General features: G+C 42.8%; 1 protein-coding gene across 1 annotated transcript in view; it reads left to right on the top strand.

Annotated features, from left to right (window-relative positions):
* The first annotated feature begins 12,957 nt into the window (after positions 1-12,957).
* The window catches only part of HS3ST4 (heparan sulfate-glucosamine 3-sulfotransferase 4), a 394,533-nt gene continuing 383,989 nt past the window's right edge, over positions 12,958-23,501 (top strand). Inside the window, exons 1-2 of the mRNA XM_024744344.1 lie at positions 12,958-13,067; positions 13,775-14,203. Of these exons, the coding sequence (XP_024600112.1) occupies positions 12,958-13,067; positions 13,775-14,203 (539 nt within the window). The remainder of the gene's footprint in view (positions 13,068-13,774; positions 14,204-23,501) is intronic.

Below are 23,501 nucleotides of genomic sequence, written 5' to 3'. Positions count from 1 at the left end.
CTTGCATTGTTGGTGGGAATGTAAATTGATACAGCCACTATGGAGAACAGTATGGAGGTTCCTTAAGAAACTAAAAATAGAATTACCATATGATCCAGCAATCCCACTACTGGGCATATTCCCAGAAAAAAACATAATTCAAAAAGACACATGCACCCGAATATTCATTGCAGCACTATTTACAATAGCCAGGTAATGGAAGCAACCTAAATGCCCATCGACAGACGAATGGATAAACAAGTCGTGGTACATGTATACAATGGAATATTACTCAGCCATAAAGAGGAATGAAATTGGGTCATTTGTAGAGATGTGGATGGATCTAGAGACTGTCATACAGAGTGAAGTAAGTCAGAAAGAGAAAAACAAATATCGTATATTAACGCATACATGTGGAACCTAGAAACATGGTACAGATGAACCGGTTTGCAGGACAGAAATTGAGACACAGATGTAGAGAACAAACGTCTGGACACCAAGGTGGGGAAAGTGGCAGCGGTGGGGTGGTGGTGGTGGGATGCATTGGGCGACTGGGATTGACATGTATACACTGATGTGTATAAAATTGATGACTAATAAGAACCTGCAGTATTAAAAAAAAAAGCAAGTAAAACTGATATGCTAAGGAAAGAAAAAGTCTCCTAAATCTTTGTGACAAGATGAATTTGATAAATAGTATTATTTATAGTATAATCCAATTTTTATTTATATATTTAAAAAGAAAGACCAGTGGCAATCAAACTGTTAACAAAAGTTACTTAGGGCAAGTCTACACTTTGGGATAGATTAGGTTCTGAAAGGATATTTGTCAGACCATATGTTTTCAACTCCAAAGCAACTAAGACAGATTTAAACGTGTGATCTCCACTGCATTTCTGCCTGACAGGAACGTGAATCAACTTCTTTGAAGCTTGAAAAGCAGGCATATTCTTCTCCCTCTTACACATACGTTTTCTAGCAGATTTATTTTCCCCAAATAGATAAATTTTGTCTTCCTTGGAAATCTGTTAAGGCAGGTATTTGTCTCTTCCTGCTTAATCTTTGCAGGAATCATACATCATTCTTTAGCAGTTTGAAGTCCACGTGTGCTAGTTTGCCACTCACATTGATGGTGTCTTGATTCAGATACGCTTTCAACCCTGGTGGGAATAATCCATGAGACAAGAGTCAGGAGTAGCCTGTTAAGACCTACTTAGTCCTTCAATTCCCCATATCAAGTCTTGTCAACAGTGAACACTAGGCGGATGGACGTCTGACTTCTTTCTCTCACTCAGTCAAATCGTTTTTCTCACTTGATGAATACAGTGGATCTCATAGCCACAATCCTCTTTTCATCTCGCGCAATTCATTCTTACCTCAAAATCACCCCCACTCTCAAATAATTCATGCCATGCACATATGCCACCTTCTTCCTTCTCTTGCCTTTTATTTCCAGAAATCTCTCTTTTTTTCTTTTTTAATCATGTGCCTTTTCTTAGCAACTTTCTCAATATCCTTGCTGCTGCTCTTCTATGTATCAGATGTGATGGTTTCCATAATATTTGTAAAATATCTAAACACCAAGCATAAGCATGGGGAATACAGTGTAGACCGAATGGCAGCTTGAAGATCAGGGTAAGCAGCGTCACATCATCCATCATTGGTGGACTCAGTGCATTTTAACTTTGAAAAGTAGCTTTCATGGTATCTATGAGAATTCACAAATTCAATATTTGTTAATAGAGGGGCTTCCAATTACATCTGTATTCTCGGATTTATGTTTTGCTAAATTCTCTACCATGTATTCATATTTGATTTTGTAATTATCAAACCAGAAAACAACAGACAAGAAAGATACCTTATAATTGTGTCATCTACTGGTGGGCTGAATGCATTGCATTTCTGTACATTTTTATCCTCTCATGAAAAATGTTTTTTGTTTGTTTGCTTGTTTGGATCTAATTATAGTTTGAGAATCCTTTGTGTCCAGAGAAACCACTGATTCTAGTCTTTTATGTAAAAGCGGGCTGCTTAATTGGGGGCCCTGCCAGGTTCTGGCTCCAGTTAGAAGCTCACACCCTGTGGAAGTGTGGAGCGATATATTCCAGAAAATCAAAAGTCAAATCAAAACACCTCCCAACTATAGGGAATGTGAAGGGACTGGAATGAATAATTGAAGTTTAACATTGCATGCACTGAGAATCCATGATTATATAAATATAGATGGAAAACACATGTAAATATAAAGGAAGATATACAGTTAAAATATTGATTCAACAATGATGAGTCCAAAATTCCAAAGTTTATACCAGAAATTAAGTGGCAGCAAGGTTGAGAGGAGCTGAGAGTAAAAGCTGGATGATTTATTTTGTACAGGAGGTGTGATGGTTAATCTTATCTTGCAACTTGATTGGCTGCAAGGTGCCCAGATATTTGTTCAGATATTACTCTGGGTGTGTCCCTAAGGGTGTTTCTGGATGAGATTAACATTTGAATCAGTAGAACAAATAAAGCAGTTTGCCCTCCCTAATGTGGGCCTTATCCAATCAGTTGAAGGCCTGAATAAAGCAAAAAGGCCCCTTCAGTAAGGGGGAATTTTTCCTGCCTTTGGACTTGAACTGAGACACTGGCTCTCCTGGGTCTCAGGCCTTCGTAGTTGGACTAGAGCTGTACCATCAACTGTCCTGCAGATCCCTGATCTGCCCTGCAGACCTTGGGATTTCTCTGTCTTCATAATCTAGTGAGCTGATTCCTTATAATAAATCTCTCTTCTCTCTCTCTCTTTCTATCTATCTATCTATATATATATATATACATATACTCCATTGGATTAAGTAGAGTTTTGCCAAAAGAAAAGACTATCGCTCTTTGGAACATTCCTGATTCCAGCCCAGGGTAGGGCCACAGGATATAAACAAGGACAGTGAGCTTGGTCCTTTGTGGGGAAGCTCAGTACCAGGTGTGCCCAAGACCCCTCTTGTCACCTTCCAGGAAGAAAGTGTCCCCCAGCAATGGTGCCAAAGGAAGGGCTTGGTCTAGGGAGGCTCTTTGGGCCTACCCCCACCTCTTCCACCCCACAGTCCTCTCTCCTCTTTCCCCAGCCTGGGGCTCCAGGATTCAGTTCTCACATGGGGTCCTCAGCATCCCAGCCATCTAGGCCATGGCCCTGGCCCCGAGTTCATGGACACGGGCATGACTGCTCAAAGAGATGACTACCCATGGCAGCCAGGGTTGGCCAGCCCACCAACAGGGCCACCCAAGAGACATCCCATACCCTGTTGAACACATGAGTGCCAAACTCAGAGACAACATTCAAACTAAACCTATATGTTGGCTTCCAGATTTGGTTCTCCTATATATATATGGAGAGAGAGAGAGAGAGATACATACATACATACACACATACACAGACATATAGATAAGCCTGGAGCATCTTGAAGTGGCCAGAAAGAAGTCAGGAAGTATCAAACAACAACAACAAAAACAAAAAATGAGAACAAGTGGAAAGGATACAGGAGCCAACATGAAAGAACTCCCAATGACTAAAGTTGGGACATTTTCAACAACAAAATCAATTACAGTTTATATAGGATTAAACTGATTATGTAGATCAAAGAATAAAATAAATATCTGTGAGTCTATACTGATGTAAGTAAGCAATTGAATAGACAAAAAAATGGAAGGGACGAATCTTCCTTAGATGAAAATTCCAATTAATAAATGTAAAAAATGAGAGAAATAGAAAATCACCGTTAGACCACCACAGTAATAACTGCTGCAGGTAAGAGCCACTGCTGAATGCTAAAATTAGTGGATGGAACTTTAAAGAGAAACAAGATATTTGCATAACCTCAAATATCTCACCCCCAATACTTATTAATTATCGTACTGGTTTTAACATATGTTTGCATAATCTTTGATAGTCTTCCCTCCAGGAAGTGAAACTTAATTGCTCTCTTTTTGAGTATGGCCTGAACTTAGTCACTCACTTCTAAAACATAGAGTCTAGAAAGAGAAAGAAAAGAATTTTATAGTGGAGAAACCTGGCAGACACCATGTTAATCTTGTTTTAAGGCTGATATCACCAAGAAGTCATGTCGATGTCCCGTATCCTTGATAGGATGTGATGAGGAGAGCGCTTCCTTTGTGGTCGTCTTCCTCCAAAACCATAACCCCAAACTAATCATGAGAAAAACAGACAAATCCCAAACTGAGCGGTTCTACACAATACCTGTCCAGTGCTTTTCAAAAATCTTGAGGTTGTGAAAGACATGGGAAGATTGAGAAACTCCCACAGTGTTGGTTCACAGCCTCGGGAGTTCCCGCGGGTGAAATCTGAAACTAGCCCCATACACGGAGGGCAAGGAGAGACCAGAGAAAGAGGCAGCCACTCCAGCTTGGTAGGTGGCAGGTTTAATAAGCAAGGGAACTTACAAGGCTTGTTGTGAGTGGTCACGATATGAGTAGATCTCCACACCTGCCCTCCAGAATCCTCCAAGTGTATATAGAGACCTTAATGGGGCTTAGTCATGTTTACTGTCCAGGTGGTCTCAAGAACACGTTACCCTCTCAAGCCTGCGTGCTTGAAAACGGCTCCAACTGTGGAAACGGTGAGCAGAACGTACATTCCAAGGACAGGGATGGGGGTGAGGGGCCTCCAGTTGCCAGAGTCCAGCTCCAGCATCAACCAGCAGTCACATCCTCTCGATGACCTCCTCTAACACACAGACCGGAAGAGACGAAGAAGACATGACAATAAAATACAACACAATTGGCTACTGGCACGGGAAAAGAATATTAGTGGAAAAATTGTGAAATGCAAATAAAATATGTGGTTTAGTTGGTGGTGCTGTAGCAAGGTTAGTTTCTTCGTTTTGACACACGTACCACGCTTTATGTAACTTGTTAGCATTAGGGGAAGCTGCATGAAGTGTATAAAGGAACTCTCTGTGCTATCTTGACACGCATCTGTAATTCTAAAATTATTACAAAATAAAAACATTTTAAAAAACCCAGTGAGTTCATTGTAAATGAGTTCACTGACATGAATAACAATGGGCAATCATTACTTCTTCCTACATGAGTCATGTTTTATGGCTCCTCATAATTATAGAAAGTGTATTTTGCACATTCTAACACTCATGCACATGTAAATATTTACATTTCAGATAGGTAAAGACATACTCTGTTATAAAAATTACTTCACAACTAGAGACTTCTTTTCTTTGTACATGGTAGGGCAGGGTAATACACAGGCTCAAATCTGTCACTTATGATGGAGATCAGATTACATAGTTACATTTATCTCTACTTGCAATATTCCCTACTTGAGAACTTCATCTTAGTTTAATATCAACAAACCTAAGGTCCTTGATTAGTTCATGAGGTTGTCAATTTAGCTTTCTTATCAGAATATGGAAAGAATTTACATGGTAGCACCTGAATAAACAAAGTCCTTTTTGGACTAAGAAATTTATTTCAATCTTTCTATTTAATTAGAAAATCTGTTTCCCTTCTTAAAGGGAGACTAGTTTTTCTGATTACACATTTTATTTTCTCAAAGAGGGGTTTATGTCACTTTGCTTCCATAACTCCATGTGAAATTTAGAATTAACTTATCAAAATATACATAATGCATACTCACACATGACCCTATTGGGATTTTGTTTGAAATTACTTGGAATTTCGTGATTAATGGTGAGAAACTTTACAGTACTGAGTTTTTCATTCATAAATATGATAAATGAATAAATGTGTAGGTTTGTTTATTCATACAAGTTTACGCCTGTTGTGAGTTGAATTGTGTCTCCCAAAAAGATATTTTGAAGTTCTATCCCTCAGTACCTGAAAAAGGGAACTTATTTGGAAATAGGGCCTTTATAGATTTAAGCAAGTTACGATGAGCTCATCAGGGTCGGCCCTAAGCCAGTATGACTGGTGTCCTTATAAGAAGAGGAAAGTGTCATATGAAGACAGAGACACACAGGAAGAAGACCATGTGACAAAAGAGGCAGAGATCAGAGTGATGCAGCTGTAAGCCAAAGACCGCCAAGGATTGAGGGCCACTACTAGATGCTAAGAAGCAGCAAGGAAGGATTCTACCAAGAGTCTCGGAGGGAGCACGGCTCTGCTGACACCTTGATTTCAGACTTCTAGCCTCCAGAACTGTGAGAGAATAAATTTCTTTTTAAGCCACACTGTTTGTAGTACTTTATTATGGCAGCCCTAGGAAACTAATACAACGCCCTTCCCAAAAGTTGTATAATTTTATCTATAAAGGACTCACTTGCCTTTTATTACGTTTATCTCTAAGTACTTAATGGATTCTATTGTGGTTCTGAAGAGTATCTTCTCTTAAAATTATATTTTCTAAACATATCTAGATTGTATATAAGAATGCCATTACCCTTTGTATTTTGAATTTTATTCAGCAACCTTGCCAAACTCTTTTGTTTGTAGATTTTCATACATTTTCTTTTGCCAACAAACACATAGTATGCAAATAATAATCATTTGTTTTTTGCTTCCCAATTCTCACGCTTTTTATTATTCTTTCTTATCTTATCGCATTAACTGAGAACCCCAGCTTAAGGCTATGCAGGACCTGTGATGGCAGGTATACTTGTCTTGTTCCTGTCTTTAAAAGTTCAGCTCTCATATTTTGTAATGTCTCATTATAATGTTTGCTGTAGGATTTTGGCAGATGGGGAAAAATAACTTAACCTTTCTCTTAGTCAAGTTACCTTCAATGTAGTTTGCCAAGTATACTGACAATGAATGAAGTGGGTGAGATGTTTCACATACTAAAAATAATCTTGCATTCCCTGGCTTAATCCAGTTTTCCCTTTATATGTGGATTTAAATGTCACTTCCTCTTTGAAGGCTTCTCTTTTGCCTATATACTAGTTAGGAATCTCCAACAATGTGTTCCATAGTACATTGTATCTTCTCTCTTCTAAATGCCTAACTTTATTAAACTTGCTTGTGTAACTGTTTCTGCCTTCATGTGGACAGGGCTGTTGCTTTCTGCCTTGCTATTTTATCCTCCACGTCTAATCCAGGGCCCAGAATATACTCGTCTCTTGAAAATGACAACTGAAAGAATGAGTAAATGAATGAAACAAAAAGAAAGCAAGAAACTATGAAATTGAACAAAGCAGAATTAGCTGTGAAAACACTCATCCAAAGATTTGTGTAAGGTTTATGTCAATAAAATTACAGAAGTCCAATAAGAGATATAAAAGAAGATTGAATGAATGAAGATTCACTTTCTATATTTCTGGGTGGGAAAACTCCAACATTCTGGGTTTATTATATAACATTGGTGTTTCAAACTGTTGGGAGATAACTAGTGCTAGGGAAATGAAGAAAAAAATAAAGTTAGGTTCTCATGTAAGACTACGTACTGAAATAAATTTCAGATGGTTTAAACATTTAAGTGTAGAAAATAAACCAAAAAATGTACTAGAAGAAAATGTACATTTACATACTTTGGGGACAGGGTTTTCCACCAAAGGTAGAAACTACAAAGGAAATAATAGAGAAATTGTGTACATAAAAATGAAAAACTTATGTAATCAAAAAACAATTTACTGATAAAGGCAAACTGGTAATTTAATAATTGGAATATATATGAAAGAGAAAAAAAATCTGATATCCTTGCCACATAAGAGACTTTTGTGAATCAGTAAGAAATAGCAACTGAAGCAATAGAAAACTGATAAAAATAAAAATAAACACCCTCACAAGAGTGTGCTCAGACTCAACATGAACATGAGTGGGGCTAAAAGTGTGTCCCAACTGGATAGCGTTCTCGGTTATTCTGGTGGATCTGGGGGACTATGCCCAGAGATGACTATACTTTTTAAAAAATTTCCCTACATCATCTCAACTTTTTTTCCTCCCTACTTGATGCAGTGGTCATAGGACCAGGTCTGCAACTAAAGGGGCTAGAAGTAGGGATGATTCCTAAACAAAACACTGTAACTGTGCTTTTAACCTTATGTCAGACAGAATTCCTAAGGGCCTGATGGGGGCCCTTAGGAATAGTATCCTGGGGGGCAGGATGTACCTTCACCCCATCCAGCAAAACTGGGATTAACAGTGAATGTAGATATATTGTCTGGGGGGAAAGATAGCCTGCTAGCTCTGTGCCTGTTTAACCCTCACTTATCTGAATAGAAATGGAACAGAAGGGGAGGCACTTGCTAGACCAGCATTGCCGCCTGCAATCTAGACCAGCACAGGGGCTGAAACTACTGTCTTTTCAGAGGTGGAAATGTTTGGGTATAAATGGAAAAAGAAAAAGAAAGATAGTAGCTGAGGGAAGGGGAATCAATAGGCTATGCAATGAGGGAAACCTAGTATTCCATTAACGCCTCCAAAGGGCTCAGAGGAAGAGATGTTATTGTCTCTTAGCTTGATGATACCAGGTGCCTGAAGGGGTGAAGTCACATATTGCTGAGACCACGTCTGCTTTTGGAACCTGATGAGATTGAATGGAAGCCTGAAAACCTGAGTGGGCTGTGGCCCTGGGAGGCTTTTTCATACCGTTTGATGATAGTTATCAATGACTGAGTGGGATTCTAGTAATGTGCCTGTATCTTTTGACCTTTTTGACTGTTTTGCTCTAAGGGATCCATGTTAGAGGAGTAGGGGGTAGACTGTGATATTGTGACTTATAAAAGAAATACGTATTTGATCCCCACCCCTCCTGACACAGAGTTCCTAAAACCCTTGGAATTTCTATGATAGGAGCAATAAAGGTGTCTTTTGTTATGTTAGTGAGGTGACTTTTGGAAAGCCCTTAGGCAGCCTAAAGATGGAGCCTGGTTGCCGGGGGAACAAACCATGCGATCAGAGGGTTGGAAATTTTGGTCCCTGCCCCCACCCCCTTCCCCTCCAACCTCCTGGGAGGGGAAAGGGGCTGGAGGTTGGATCAATCGTCAATGGCCAACGACTTAATCAATCCTGCGTAATTAAGCTTTCATAAAAACCCAGAAGAACGGGTTTGGAGAGCTTCCAAGTTGGTGGACACAGGGAGATACTGGGAGCGTGGAAGCTCCACGCCTGTCCCCCTGCTTTGCCCTGGGCATCTCTTTTGCCTGGCTTCTCCTGATTGTATCCTTTTATAATAAACTGGTCATCTAGTAACTAAAATGTTTCTCTGAGTTCTGCGAGCCCCTCTGGCAAATTAATCAAACCCAAGGAGGGGGTCTTGGGAATCTCTGATTTATAGCCAGTGGCGACAACCTGGATTTGCAATTGGCATCTGCAGTGGGGAGCTCTCGTGGGACTGAGCCCCTCATCTGTGGAATCTGATGCTGTCTCCAGGTAGACAGTGTCAGAATTGAGTTGAACTGTAGAACACCCAGCTGGCGTCACAAGAATTTCTTGTTGGTGTGGGGACTGCCCCACCTCCCAAAAATACATACACATTGGAATTGGTACCAGAACCTATTTACAAAACTGTAAAAGATAAATGTCTTAGCTAGGGTTACCATAAGAAGATACCATAGAGCAGATGACTTAAACAACAGAAATTTATTTTCTTACAGTTCTGGGGGCTGGAAGTCTGAGATCTGGTCAGGTTCTGGTGAGGACTCTCTTCCTCGCTTACTTACATAAGGTCCGCTTTTCACTGTGTCCTCAGACGGCAGGGTGTGTATATGTGTGTGAAGAAACAGAGGTATCTCTTTAGCTTCTTATGCGGCCTCAGTCCTATCCGATTCGGGTCCCACCACTATGACCTCATTTTAACCTTCCTTCCTAAGACCTTGTCTCTGGATATGGCAACACTGGGGGTTAAGGCTGCTACATACAAATTTGGGGGCAACACAGTTCGATCCACAGCAATTAACTGATCATTTCCATTCTTCCTTACTTGACCCTCTTGCTCTTTTTCTAGCTTCTTCATTTCCTTTAAATCTTTCTTCTTTTTGGATAAGTATATTGAAGATACAATTTTTCTTATAAGTATTGCTGAATTCCACCCATGAGATTTTGTCATGTAGTGCTTTCAGCTCTAAGTATTTCCTGATTTCCCATGTGAGATCCTTTTCAATGCACGGTCCTGTAAGTTCATAGCCATTATTATTATTTTTTAACCGTTTGCTCCTTTTATAAGCATATAATGTTCATTTTTGTCACCACGTTGCTTTTGGTTGGAGCTTTACCTCCGGATTTCTATAGATATACCTTTTTATTGACAGGTAAAAGACAAAATGGGGAAATACATTTGCTGTATACGAGACAAAGGTTCTGTCTATACTGCTGGGACAATGTAGACTTCTAATCCATCATTCATCCACCTCTGTGAAAGGGAATTCTAATATTGGCTTGTGGAAGTCATTTTGGTCCACAGCAGAGGAAATTCATAATATGTATGTTTTCAACAGTCAGATAGCCTAGGTTGTGTTGTATTCACAAACCAACCCTCCACGTCTCAGGAGCTGAGAACAAGCAAGGTTTATTTTTTGTCCATGATACAAGCGATCAGGGGCTGGCTCTTCACTGTCCTTGCTCAGTGTGGAGGATTGAATAGATGGCAGCCAAGAGGGGCTCAAGCCCCCTCTTGCACAATTGCCAGGCAGGAAAAACATTCCCACCGGTAAATCTCCCGCTGTGTTTCAAACCTTCTTCCTGGAAGAGACAGTCTCACTTCCTCTTGCTTCATTAGCCAACAGGGCACAGAGTCACACCTAACTTCAAGGGGCCAAGAAAACACATGCCTCCCGTGGGCCACAGGAGAGCCGACAGTATTTGCTGAATGGCAGTGATGACAGCTATACACTTATCCGCCCCATTTATTGCCTTTTCCAAAGCTGACTGTTGCTTTTTGTTTGTTGTTGATTTTTTTTAAATTCCCTCAGTTACGTTAGTTATATACATCCTTCTGGTAAATTTCTTTAATGAAAAACTGAACCAAACCGAAGTTGGTCAGAGTTAGTTTCCATTGCTTAAAGAAACCCAAAAAACTATCGAAAGCTTTGGACTTGGCATTATCAATGCAACTGAGCAGCTTAGGAAAGTGAATTTGAGCTGACACATTCCGCTGGTTTTGAAGAAAGGGCACACACATATTTTTCACGGATAAGGTTTTAATAAGAAAAGAAGACCGGCATGGATGAGCCAATATTTAGATCCAAACAATTATTGGTAGCCACCACATGTCAGGCAGGGAGCCAGGTATTTCTGCATATGCTCTGTAAGTCAATTTGATTCTTTATAAAAACAATTTGGGGTGAGTCTTATTGTCCATAATTTATATATGCTGAAGATGAGGCTCAGGGAGGTGAAATGACCTGTCCGAGAGAGCCACTTAGCTAGCAAATGACAGCTTTGTTTTAATTCTATTGTCTGACCATATGGAGATGAAACAATGACGCAGCGTGCATGTTTGAATGGTAGGTACTGTTTGGTTTGGCAATGTGACTGTGAGACACATAAAAGGTGGAAGGGCACCCTAATGCAAAGGTAAAGAGGTTGGAGTCTATGAGTTCGGAGGCAGTGAGAGGAAGGGTACAGAGTCACTGAGGGCATTTGTAGAGCTCTGTCTCAGAAATACTGTGCCCTAGGATGAATAGAAACAGGCACGTTTGGCTCAAGGGAGGCCTGGAGAGCAGTTGGAGGGATATTGCAAAAACTCAGATAGGCCTTAATGAGCATGGGTGTTGGCAGTGGAAACAGAAAAAAAAAAAATTCTATCTGGTCTCCAGATCCATTGGGATTTGCTGAATGAAGTCTGGGTTCTCCCTATGTAGATAGCTCCTGCTTTTTATTGTAGGTTTCTCAAGAACTCGCTTCCAGAAAAAGCCTGGATCAAGAGTAGAAAAAAATAGACAACTGCCTAAGTGAGAAATCTACAAAACTCCTCTGGTCCCCAAATCACCTCTTCGCCATCAGTTGTGGGGCTGACACCTTACCAGTGGGGCTCCATTCTTTCAAGAGTCTTTTATTAAAGTGTGACTATTTGGGGACAAGAGGGAGAAGGGATTCCGGGAAATTTCCTCAGCATCGTCCAGGCAAGTAACATAAATACAGGGGGACAATCTGGGTGCCCCATGAAGAATACGGCATACGTGCTCCACCTAAAGGAGGCTTCTCAGCTCTGGCTGAGGGGCCCAAATCTGCTGGATCTGTTATTTCAACAGAAACCTCATCTCCAGATTTTTTTTTTTTTTTTTGCTGGAAAGCCCTTAATATTTAAGTACTGCAACTAGCTGAAATTTCTTCATATCACTGTGCCGGCCTCATTCAGCTTTACTGGTCACCAGTAAAGTGCCACCTCTGGTGTTAAATTTTGCCACCTCTGGGTTAAATTTTAACACAGTTTTATCAAAACCTTGCCAAATGTGAAAAAGCACATCTTAACAAAACTAGATACAAAGAAGGTTTATTTGGATTGCTGAGAGGGTAGATGGAAAAGTTTGGGCACTTGGACTACAGGGTGGCCCTGGGCCACATGTTGAGTAGCCTGGTACCTGGGCCTGCAAAGGGCGATGGGACACGGCAGCGGCAATATTTGCTGCCACTGGGGCCTCCTGGCTGACCACCCAGAGCTGGGCTTGGAGTGGGAAGAGAGATGGGCCAAGCTCGCGGTTTCTCCCAGCTCTAGCTGGCCCCTTCCCATGAACATTACAGTAATGGAGTCGTGTGGTGTTTGAAAAAAGCATCTCTAGTTACACGGAATGATGTACAGGACACAGGACTCTGCATTTCGGAGGTCTCCAGTGTACCGTAAAAAATATATTATAAAGGAATAATCTTTATCTGAACTAAAGCTGCAGTGAAGGAAACTCGTGTCCAGCTGAGAGCAGCAGTGAGCTTTGGTTCACTCAGGGAAAAGTCCGTGCTCTTCATCTTATTTGATTAACATTTGCTTCCCCTCTTTGGCACTAGGTATCTAGTTAATATTTAGACATTATATACTTTTTCTTTCAGCTGTTGTTCCCATTATATGATCAAACAAAACCGGAGATGCCAAACACATCTGTGAAAACAGACATACCCGCCAGGCACCCAGATGTGGCTGGCAGGGTAAATGGGACTCAGCGAGCCAGCCCCTGGGAGATACTGGCCCTGGGTGGGTGCAGGGGCAGCCCCTGTCCCCAGCAAGCAGAGTTGATTTCTCTGCCTCTCCCTCCCGTTGCAGACTCCCAATTCCTCCACTTCCAAGAAGCAAGGCTCTAGTTTCGAATCTCCCAAATCCTTCTGATGTTTACCATTACCTCCCCAGGAGAGGGAGGTGAGGGATGGAAATCTCGCTGAAAAGAATGCACTTAAAAAAAAAAAAAATCAATGAAGCGATGCACAGACACCCTGCAACGCAACTTGTCTCTGCTTCTTAGATGTTTAGAGCGATGACGGTCTCAGCCGGTTTCAGTCCAGGGAAATCTAACTCCTTTCGCGGCAACGCCCCAAGGGCCGCAGGTGTACCTCTGGTTAAGGGTGTAGAGAAAGGGACAGCCTCATTTTTCGGAGCAGAAAGCGCAGTCCCCCTGTGGCGGGACAGAGGCAAAAACTCTGTGGGTAGGGAAACCTGGGGGTTTGTGTCCAAGCTCAACCCGTCAGGAGCTTCAAGATAAGATGGGGAGGCTGGAAAGACGGAAGTTGGAATGAGAGAGCTGTTATGGAGCAGAAACCACTCCTGGACCAAAGGCAGGAGGATATCCAGGGTTAGAGAAGGGCGCGTCAGGGATGGGCCGAGTTTGCCTGGAGTCCCAGGGGGAAAAGGGACAGCGAGAGCTCGGTGAACGGCACCGGCGGCGGGCGTCTGGCTCTGTGTCCCTAAAAGTACTGGGAGAGGGACGCAGAACCCAGCGTCCCATGCTCCCAGGGGAAGGGAAGCACGCGGGGTGCGGCGGGGAACACCTCCAGCGACTGCTTGCCTCGCCCGGGCTGCCTGGCTCCGGACCCCGCTGGCCTCTGGCGAGATGGTCACGGCGCAGAGCGCGCTGCTGGAGAGGGAAGCGCAGGAGTCCAGCACCACAGACGAGGAGCTCGCAGGCCGGAGGGCGGCCAACGGGAGCAGCGTGAGGGGCGGCGCCGTCAGCACCCCCGACTACGGGGAGAAGAAGCTGCCACAGGCCCTTATCATCGGGGTCAAGAAAGGAGGGACCCGCGCGCTGCTGGAGGCGATCCGAGTGCACCCGGACGTGCGGGCGGTGGGCGTAGAGCCGCACTTCTTCGACAGGAACTATGAAAAGGGACTGGAATGGTACAGGTAGGACCCCGAGCTCGGCGGATGGGATAGGCGCGTAGGGGAGACCAGCACGGGAAGCTGCCGCTCCCCTGGCCCTTGGGGATCCGGGCAGCGTCCCGAGAGGTCTTAACCCCGCGCGGGCTCTGCGCACCCTGGCGGAGCTGCTCTGGGGGAGCGGCGGAGAGGGCTGGAGGCTAGCCAGGGATCACTTAATTCCAGGGCGAGGAGAGAGGGGTCCCCCTGACCCGCCTGCCTTAGGCTCCTCGTCCAGGGAGCTGCTTTCCGAATCTGCCTAGTTCCAAGCCTGGGAATCCCCAGCCCTCGTGCCCCCGGGGTGTTTCCTAACCCAGGCTCTTGCGGGGCGGAGCGCTTCTGTGCCGGGGACGCTGAGGAATGGACAGGACAGCTAGATTGACCAGAGGGCTTTGGGATCCCCTGGAATCTCTCAAAATCGCCCTCAGACGCATTTGCGTGGCTGGAATCCAGTGTTTTCAGTTCAGAGCAAAATGAACAGGGAACAGTTAAAAGGATGATGCTGGCGAGTTCGGGCTTTCTAGTAAAAACTCAGGATGTCCCCCGTCTCCAGAACTTTCTATCCCTCTTGGGCTGCATGAACACTGGGTTGATTTTGCATCAGGAGTATCCGTGCCTACATGACAGTTGGTGCCCTAAGAGTTTTCATGCCCTGCACCTGTGCCCTTTCTAACCTGTGCCTCCTTTGCAACATATTGGAGCTTGTATCTAGTGAGTTGTTTGTTCATCTCCCTCCTTTTCCACCGTTTGCCAGCGTTGAGGGAAAGGGAGAAGAGAGGAGTAGTAAGTTAAGTGTGGGTAAAATAAATTAATAATCCAGCGTCGTACCCCCGCCCCCTCCTTTCCTCTTGTTTTTTAATTTCTCTGGAAAACAGATATGGATGGCTGGCCCCATCTCGGTTGTATCTCAGTAATTAATTGCAATTGTCAACCAGAAACACAGGCTTTGTCAGTTAAAGTGATGTTATCATCTTAACAGAGCCAATAGGTAAAATAAGGATTGTTTCCTGACAAGTCGCCTTCTTGTTGAAGAGATGTGCTTTCTAAGTTTAAATTACAGCCTAGGAAAGCTTTAGAAATAACTTAGCTTTGGAAATATATGATAAATGTGTGTATTGTGATTGATTTCTTTCCATTTTAAAAATATGCCTTATGCTTTCAAAGCTTGAGAGAAGTACACTTAGGGATGAACATTCCAGCACATTAAACGGAAACAGCAAATGCGACCGTTCATGTCTTGTCTGTTTCAACAGAGAGAACTAATTGCGATATTTTAGGAGGCTTCAAACAGCCCCTTCCTATCAAAATAAAAAACAGCAAATGCCTAATTTAACTGGAAAATCTGTATTTATAACATCACAAGCCATGGCTTCCAGTTTGCAATTATAATTAAAAAGGTGTTAGTGCAACAAACAAAAAAAAAAAAAAAAAAAAAAGGTATGATGTCTGGGAAGGTTTCAGTTGTTTAACTGTTGATTGTAAGAATGTTCTGGTTTCTGCTGTGAGGCAGCCATGGCCCTAAGAGGGTAACTATGGCTTTTTCCATTTCTAATTTTAAAGCCCTGTATCTTGTGAGAAGATGCCCTTTGTGGGAGAGGGAGGCATAAAGATCAAATCTCTCTAACACGTGTTTGGGTTGCTTTACCGCGGTTGGAAATGGAGAAGGGGGTGTTTTATTTGGATGAGTTAAAATAAAGTTGACGAACGGTGTGTGGCGGACTGCATGTCAGGAAGTCCCATCGTAGGGTCTGGAGCATTTTCTGAATGAAAAGATAAAAGATGCCGGGTCTTCTTACGTTCTTTTATGCCTGCGGCTGGGAAAAGGAGGTATGTAAACTGCCTCGCTGTCAGGACATGGCTGTTGAAGATCTGTGGTACCCTCAGCCATCACTTGTGGTATTTGGGGCTCAGTGCCCCATAGGAGTAAGAGATGTAGATGGAACTGGGTTCCCTTGATCCTCACTTAAGAGGATGACTCCCAGAAACCCTTTGGATCCTAGGATAGCTCTCTAGCCTTAACAGGGGCAGCAGTCTTTTGAGGGCATTTTGGGGATTTCCGTTGGCCGCATCTCTTCAGGCTCTTCTCTCCCTCTCCCCTCCTCCTGGTTCCCTGGTCCCAGTCTTTTAAATGGTGGCATCTGTACTTAAGTGGTTACATTTCCTCCCCGTGTGCCTTGTACCTTATCTGGAATCTTGCTCTACTATTTGCCTGATAGAGATTCACAGGTTAATTAAAGGTTTTGATCCCCTCTTCCCATTATTTGTTTTGTTTTTCTTTTTCGTTTCAGCGCGCTTCCCAGTAGCCTACTGATTCTGTGGGTGATCATGGTTGTTGTGATTTCCATGAGAAGGGAGAGAAGGAAGAAATTGGGGCTGCTCTCGGCAGAGCTGGCAAGGGTTTCCTCATACTCAACTAAGCAGCCCCAGTTTTATTTCCTTGGTGTCACTCTGGTCATGTCTAAATCCGGGTTTTGCTTTCGCCTATGCTGTTGATCTAATGTGATTTAAAAACACATTTGCGATTAGAACATATGCATCAGATTTGCAGGACAAGATAGACTGATGGATTAGGGTGCGTTAAAGCTGTGGAACAGCAAGCTTCACTTGGTGGGTTGACACAGGCCAGTGATTAATAAGTGGGGGTAGATTAAACTCTCCATCCCTCACCCCCTCAAAAAATTAAAAGGGCAAAGCCACAATACGCCTTTCAATATGCGCTAATGCACACTGGGCAGAGACCTTAAACTCCTCTAAGGGGTGGGACCTTGTGGCAGGCCAAGTGGCTGCCACGGCAGAACTCATTAAAGTGACGGAAATGACTTGGGCTGTGGTCTCCCTCGTGGATTACAGACCGTACAGTGACTGCGACCGCTTTGCTTTGGAAACCACTCAGCGGTGGGGTGACGCGAAGTGACCCTCCATGGTTTCAAGTTGTCTTCACTGCCAGCAGTTACTACACACATCCTGTCGGCTGCAGGGGGATAGCTGGCGCTCGGTAGGCATGCTTATGCTACACAGAGGGGAGTGGTCCACAGCATCATTCGGACGTGGTGTCCAGAGAGAGAAAGAAGGAGGGCAGCATAAGGCACTGGCGTGTACTGAACGCCTGTTATCGTGGTGGTTTGCGTTTTGTAGACGTATTATCACATCTGGGTGGCGTGATGAGGCTGTGAGCAAAAGAAGAGCATTTCTGCTTTACAGTTGGCTCCCAGAGGGTAAAACAACTTGCTCGAGGTCGCTCAGCTGGCCAGTGGTTGAGCTGACATTTGAAGCCATGTCTGTCCAAAGAGCTGGTATATAGAGTGCTAGCAAGGTCTTTTCCTTCCTTCTTTCGTTCAGCAAACATTTAATGATACTTAATATATGCACAGTGTACTGTTTTAGGTGCTGGGGGTGAAGGGGTGAACAAGACAGGTGAAGCACCTGTTCTCTTGGAACTGACGTATTAGTGGGGGTGGGAGTGGGACAAGGGGAGACAGCAAACAAACAAGTCTTTCTGCTTACTCTTGTAATGTGGCTACTAGAAAATTAAAATGTACACTCGTGACTCCTGTTATATTTATTTCCACCGGTCAGCACTCCTGTAGAGCAGTGCTTTATAAACTTTAAATGCACACAGAACATGGGGGGCGGGGGTGCGGAGTGGTGGTGTTAACGTGCAGGCTCTGAGTCCGTAGGTCGGGGAAGGGGCCTGAGATTCTGCATTTCTGATTTCCAAGGTGATGCCGATGCTGCTGATTCCTGGACCTCCCTTTGAGTACCAGCGGCCTAGAAAGTAATTGGTGTGTGTGTGTGTGTAAATGTGTGTGCTATTTTACATCAAATGATGAGGGAAAACCTCTCTGTGGAGGTGATATAAGTGTCATGAAAGAGTAAGATCCTCCCATGTGAAGACCTGGGTGGAGAGGTTTCTAAGCAGAGGGAACAGCAAGTGCAAAGGCTCTGAGGTAGAAACAAGCCTCGTGGCTTTTCAAAGTGTCCTTTCATTATTCCAAAAGCACAGTGTTTGTAGCTGCGGGAAACTGGGTTCAAAACCTGGCTTTGCAACTTACTTGTGGGATGATCTGGCTTGGATAACTGACATAACATCACTTGCCTTCCGTTTATCTGAGAGTAATTCCTTCCTGGCAAGGTTGTTAGGAAGAATAAATGAAATACTAAAAGTGAATATATTTTCGAAACAAAAAGTGAGTATCCTAGAGCAGAAATGCAAATGAACCCAACTACTGAGTTTTGGTCTCACTGCTTTACCTTCTGTCACAGCCGTCCTAATACTGACTGGAGGCTGTCATTGGGGATGTTTTTGGGAAAAGCCTAATAATGATTGGCTTTGAAATCTACATCTGCTTAACCTTTTCAACCAAGGGTCACCAACTCAGATGCCTTCAGGGCTCATGTGGATAATGTACATGAGCGAAATAGACTAGGTAGGGAGAAACTGGGGCACAGATGTTCTTTCCAAAGGAGCAGCTACTGCTATATTCCAGCTACCCTTTTCCATGTGCAAATGTGGCATCAGGGGAGCCAGGTCTTCCACTTGGTAAAAGAAACTGGAAATCCAGGTTTTGGTGTGAAGTGGCCTGGTTTTTAATGTTGGCAACAGATTGAGATTTCTTAAAAGCGTGGTGTGGGCCAGCACTGCAGGACAAGCAAAACACATCTGTGGGCTGGATACAGCCAGCTGGCTACTGGTTAGCGACCTATGGTTTAAACTGATTTCAGAAAGTACCTGGCATACCCACACCCTCTGCAGTTGCCAGAATTGTGGCTTACTTGTGCTATTTTAGTTTAGATATTTTCCCACTTAACTGATTTTGCAACAGCATGGGGGAACTACCTCTGAGATATGTTGCAACAGCAACAAAGGAAACTGGATATAAACAGGAACGGGATATAAAGTGGATATAAGCAGAAAAAGACAATTCACAAATTTCCCTTTTGTTCCCAGTGAACATTTTCTTGAAGGAGGGGAAATTCTCAGTTGTTCACTCCTTAATCAGGAGTATCTGTATTTGATCCCTGTAGGTCAGTTGCACTTATAAAATAGATTCTGGTCACATGGATGGAGTAAGACCTGAGAGTTTTCTAGGGTTCTAGGTTTTCTTTGCCACATACTAGTTCCACTGGATGTGAGGTTCCTTAATATCTTTCTCCCTCTCTCTCCCTCCTTCCCTCCCTTCCTTCCTTCCTTCCTTCTCTATTACTTAGATGATGAGGCTATGTTATCTTCATAGGGTCCATTCAACCACTGAAATATTTTGGTTCTAGAACAAACACTTGTATTAGACTCTTCAGAAGGAGGAAGCTAGTCAAGTAGTAGCAACATACTTTGGAACATGTATTTGTATCTCTGAGCCTGAATCCATTGCATCCTCATTGTGTGACCTTGGGCAAATTACTCGATATCACCAAGCCTCAATTTCTTTATCTGCAGAATGGGCTCAGTAGTATTTACTTTGAAGGGATGATGTGTGGATGAAATGAAATGACATTCAAAGTGCCCTACACAGTTTGTGACATAATACATTTTTCTCTGCCCTTCTTTCGTCTCTCTTTTACTCCCATTTTTTCCTTTTCCCCCTTGGTTTTCTTCTTCATTTTCCTTCCATTCTTTCCTTTTATCCTGCCTGTCAGTACAGGAGGCCCTAAAGAGAATGCGGTAATGCATTTTTCATTTGAATACAGTCTTTTATTTCAAGATTATGCCTGAATGAGGGATTTCCAACCCTGAAGCAGCTCTTAAAGTAGCTCTCCAGAGAATAATCAAAACCAGATTCCAGAATTTGGTCTATTGTAACTTGAGCTGAAGGAGAAGAGTCTGATTGCAGGAGGTAAGTGCAACCAGAATTCTCCATAAAGGGATGGGGTAGGGAAGTGGCTAGGCTCTCTGGGCTGGCCCACTGACATGTTCTTGAGCCTGTGGTAGGAACTGATGCTGATTGCTCCGATAGGTACAGGGATATTTAGGATGCCAAGGGCATGCTTGCCTTCAGTTTTCCTGCAGATCTGAAAGCTTTTGAGAATGCAGGATGGTTCAGGAAGACCCCACGAAACTCCCTGTCTTGAGATTTGAGATTTGGCGGCTTTTTCTGGGGAGTTCTCTAGCCATCATGACATGATTTATTTATTTTTATTTTTATTCTTGTAAATCATACCAAGCATTTTTACTTTTAAATTGCGTCAGGAGAGAGGCCTCCAGACTTCAGGTGAATGAGGGATTGCTAGGGTTGCACGGTAGAAAGTTTTAAAGGTTTTGGTTTTGCATAATGGATGATATCTCTGAAACTGGTTGAACCACTGCCCTGTTAAAGTAATCCCTCGATTCCATTGGTTTCTGCGGTTTAGCAGGCTCCTCTATAACTGTCTTGGGAATTTCAATCTGAAATTATAATTCACTAAGGAAGCCTTTCAGCATATCTTACCGTTAATTAAAAGCAGGTGGTTGATTTTTTTTTTAACACTCACTAGTTAGGATTGCCTTTCTTTAAAAAACTTTTTTTTTAACCTTTATTTAAGAATGTATAAAGCATATATGGAGGAAAACAAAGCAGCACATGAATTAGGCCATATTTTTTGGTTGTAAGTGATACAAATGGAGCTGAACCAAGAAAGATAATTATTGGCTTATTACTTAGGAGGTCTAAGGGGTAATGGCTTCAAGAAAAGCTGAATCCAGGGGCCCAAATAATGGCACTAGGTCTCTGTCTCTTTCCATTCTTTGCCATGTTTGTCTATACCTTGCTTCATTCTCAGATAGGTTGTCTCACTACATTTTAGGCAAGATGGTAAGCAGCAACCCTAGACACGTGTTTTTTTTGTTTATCAATTCTTTTGGAAAAAATTTTTCTTAAGGGCTTCTGTGAGAAATTCCTGGAGATGCTGTTGACCCAGGTTGGATCAGGTGTCCATCCTCAAGCAATCATTGTGTAGTTACTCTAATCAGGCCTGGGGGATGTAGCCACCCCTTTGGCTTGGGGCGATGGTGGGAGTAGGGAAGCAGGGTTATTCCCAGTACAGCCATAGGGAGTAGTTTCCCCATAAAGAATGAGGTGTTCAGGGGTTCTATTGATATAAGAAGTAGGGACCAGTTAAAACCACATATTCATTAAACATATGAAGATCCACTCTGGGGAAGGCATATGATCTCTTTGACTATTTTAAGCTGGGAAGAGGTACAAGTGGTTAGTTTGGGGAGGTTAAATGTACTTGTTATTTCAGTTATTCATTAAACCCGTATTTAATGTCAATCATGTGTCAAACATGAATCAGTCATGCCCTGTGATCTGAAAGAACAGAGCGGAGAAATGAACATGTAAGTGATTACATTACAAGGTAATTAAAGTCTTGACAAAGTGTGATTTATTCTAGGAATGGAAGGATGGTTTGATCTTGGGAAATCTAATAAATACTGTGATTTACTTGTAACACTTCTCATTTAGAGAAAAATCTTAGGATTATTTTATGGATGCTAAAAAGTCTGATAAAACTAAATATTTAATAAATTTAATAAAAATAAATATTTAGTTTTGATTTTTAGAACGTCTGCTAATAAAATCAGATCATACCCAAAGCAAGCATCGTATTTAATGGTGTAACACTAGAAACGCTCCCGTTACATCCAGAACAAGACCAGAATGCCCACTGTCATCACTATGATTTACCACTGCTCAGGAATGAATAGATAATGCAGTTAGATGCAAAAAAGAATAAGAACGGGGAAGTTAGAATTATCACCATTTGCCAGTAATTTCATCTTTTTTTGGAAAACCTAAGATAAGCAATCCCCCCAACCCATGAATCTATTAGAAATAATAATAGGATTTATTAATGTGAGGAAATTACTATGCAAAATCTATAGTTTTCTTATCTGCCTATGCCAAGCATTTTGAAAATATAATGAGAGAAAATATCCTATTTACAGAACCAACCAAAGAGACAAAATAACTAGGAATAAATTTAGCAAGAATTGCAAGGGACTTACAAGAACAAAATTTTAAACTTTCCTCAGGGGTGTCAGAGAAGAAAACAGTAAATGGAAAGAGAGCTTTCTCTAGGATAGCACTTCTTTTTTGTCCTTCCCCGCCCACTTCCTGCTTTCCCTTCCCCTCTCCTCCCCCCCCCCCTTTTTAACTGGATATCTTTGCTACTACATTGAGGTCAGGTGTGTTTGAGAGTGGTCTGAAGATATCATCTCTAGGAACATGGCCAAAATGTTGTACTTCAAATGTAGGTGTCCCTTACTTTCTACATTTTATTTGACTGAGGAGAGGATGGTAAGATGACCACTCCTGTTCAGATTCATAAACAGTGTTAGAATTCCTCGTGCAGGGTGGGTGCTGGCTGCTTTACATCCCTAATTCAGGGCTGGTAGGATCGTGCCAAGGGGAGGATTAACAGTTGAATTGGTGTAAATTAGTAAATTTAGGTGCACTCCTATTGCTACAAAGCAAAAAACAAATCACAGACACATGATGGTTATTTAACGGAACAGGGAGATGAAGATTTAAGATTTGGACCTGAAAGAGTCACAGTAGCAGGGTGGTAGGAATCGCGGTGGTGGACACGTACTGTATATGCCAGCTTCTGCCCCGAGCAGTGGGTTCATTCAGTCTTCCCAAGAGCCTGGTGAGACAGGTACTGTGATTGCCCACGGTGTACAGGTCAGGGAACTGAGGCACAGAGAGGTCAAGGAACTTGCTCAAGATGAGTTGGGATTCAAACCCAGGCGTTTGGCTCCAAACATACAGCAGTTCCTTTTCTTTTTCTTGAAGATATTTTTTTTGATGTGGACCATTTTTTTAAAAGTCTTTATTGAATTTGAAACAGTATTGCTTCTGCTTTATGTTTTTGGTTTTTTGGCCACGAGGCATGTGGGATCTTAGCTCCCTGACCAGGGATCGAACCTGCACCTCCTGCATTGGAAGGCGAAGGCTTAACCACTGGACTGCCAGGGAGGTCCCCAGCATTTCCTTTCATTTGTCCCCAAGCTCTTTTCCACTGGAAGGGTTGTCGTCCAGCATCCTGGGGGTGAATAAGAAATGCCAGCATTTCTGTGCTAGAAGGTTTTGGTTTCCTGTGTGTGCATGGCCTACCTACAGGACAGGCTAATTGTGGGGTTTTGCCCCCAAAACAGACCATGGAAGTGTCTCCCTTTCTGTGCTGCGACCAAGCTCATTCCCACTTCAGGGCATTTAAATCTCTGTTTCCTCTTCCGGGAATTCTCTGTCCCCAGATGCCTGGACTGCAGGTATCTCGTTACCTGTCCTTCAGATCTTGGCCTATATTT

This window comes from Neophocaena asiaeorientalis, unplaced genomic scaffold (genome assembly GCF_003031525.2).
Source record: "Neophocaena asiaeorientalis asiaeorientalis breed wild unplaced genomic scaffold, Neophocaena_asiaeorientalis_V1.1 scaffold91, whole genome shotgun sequence".
In the NCBI taxonomy this organism is placed as follows: domain Eukaryota; kingdom Metazoa; phylum Chordata; class Mammalia; order Artiodactyla; family Phocoenidae; genus Neophocaena; species Neophocaena asiaeorientalis.
This window is presented reverse-complemented; position numbering and strand designations above follow the sequence as displayed.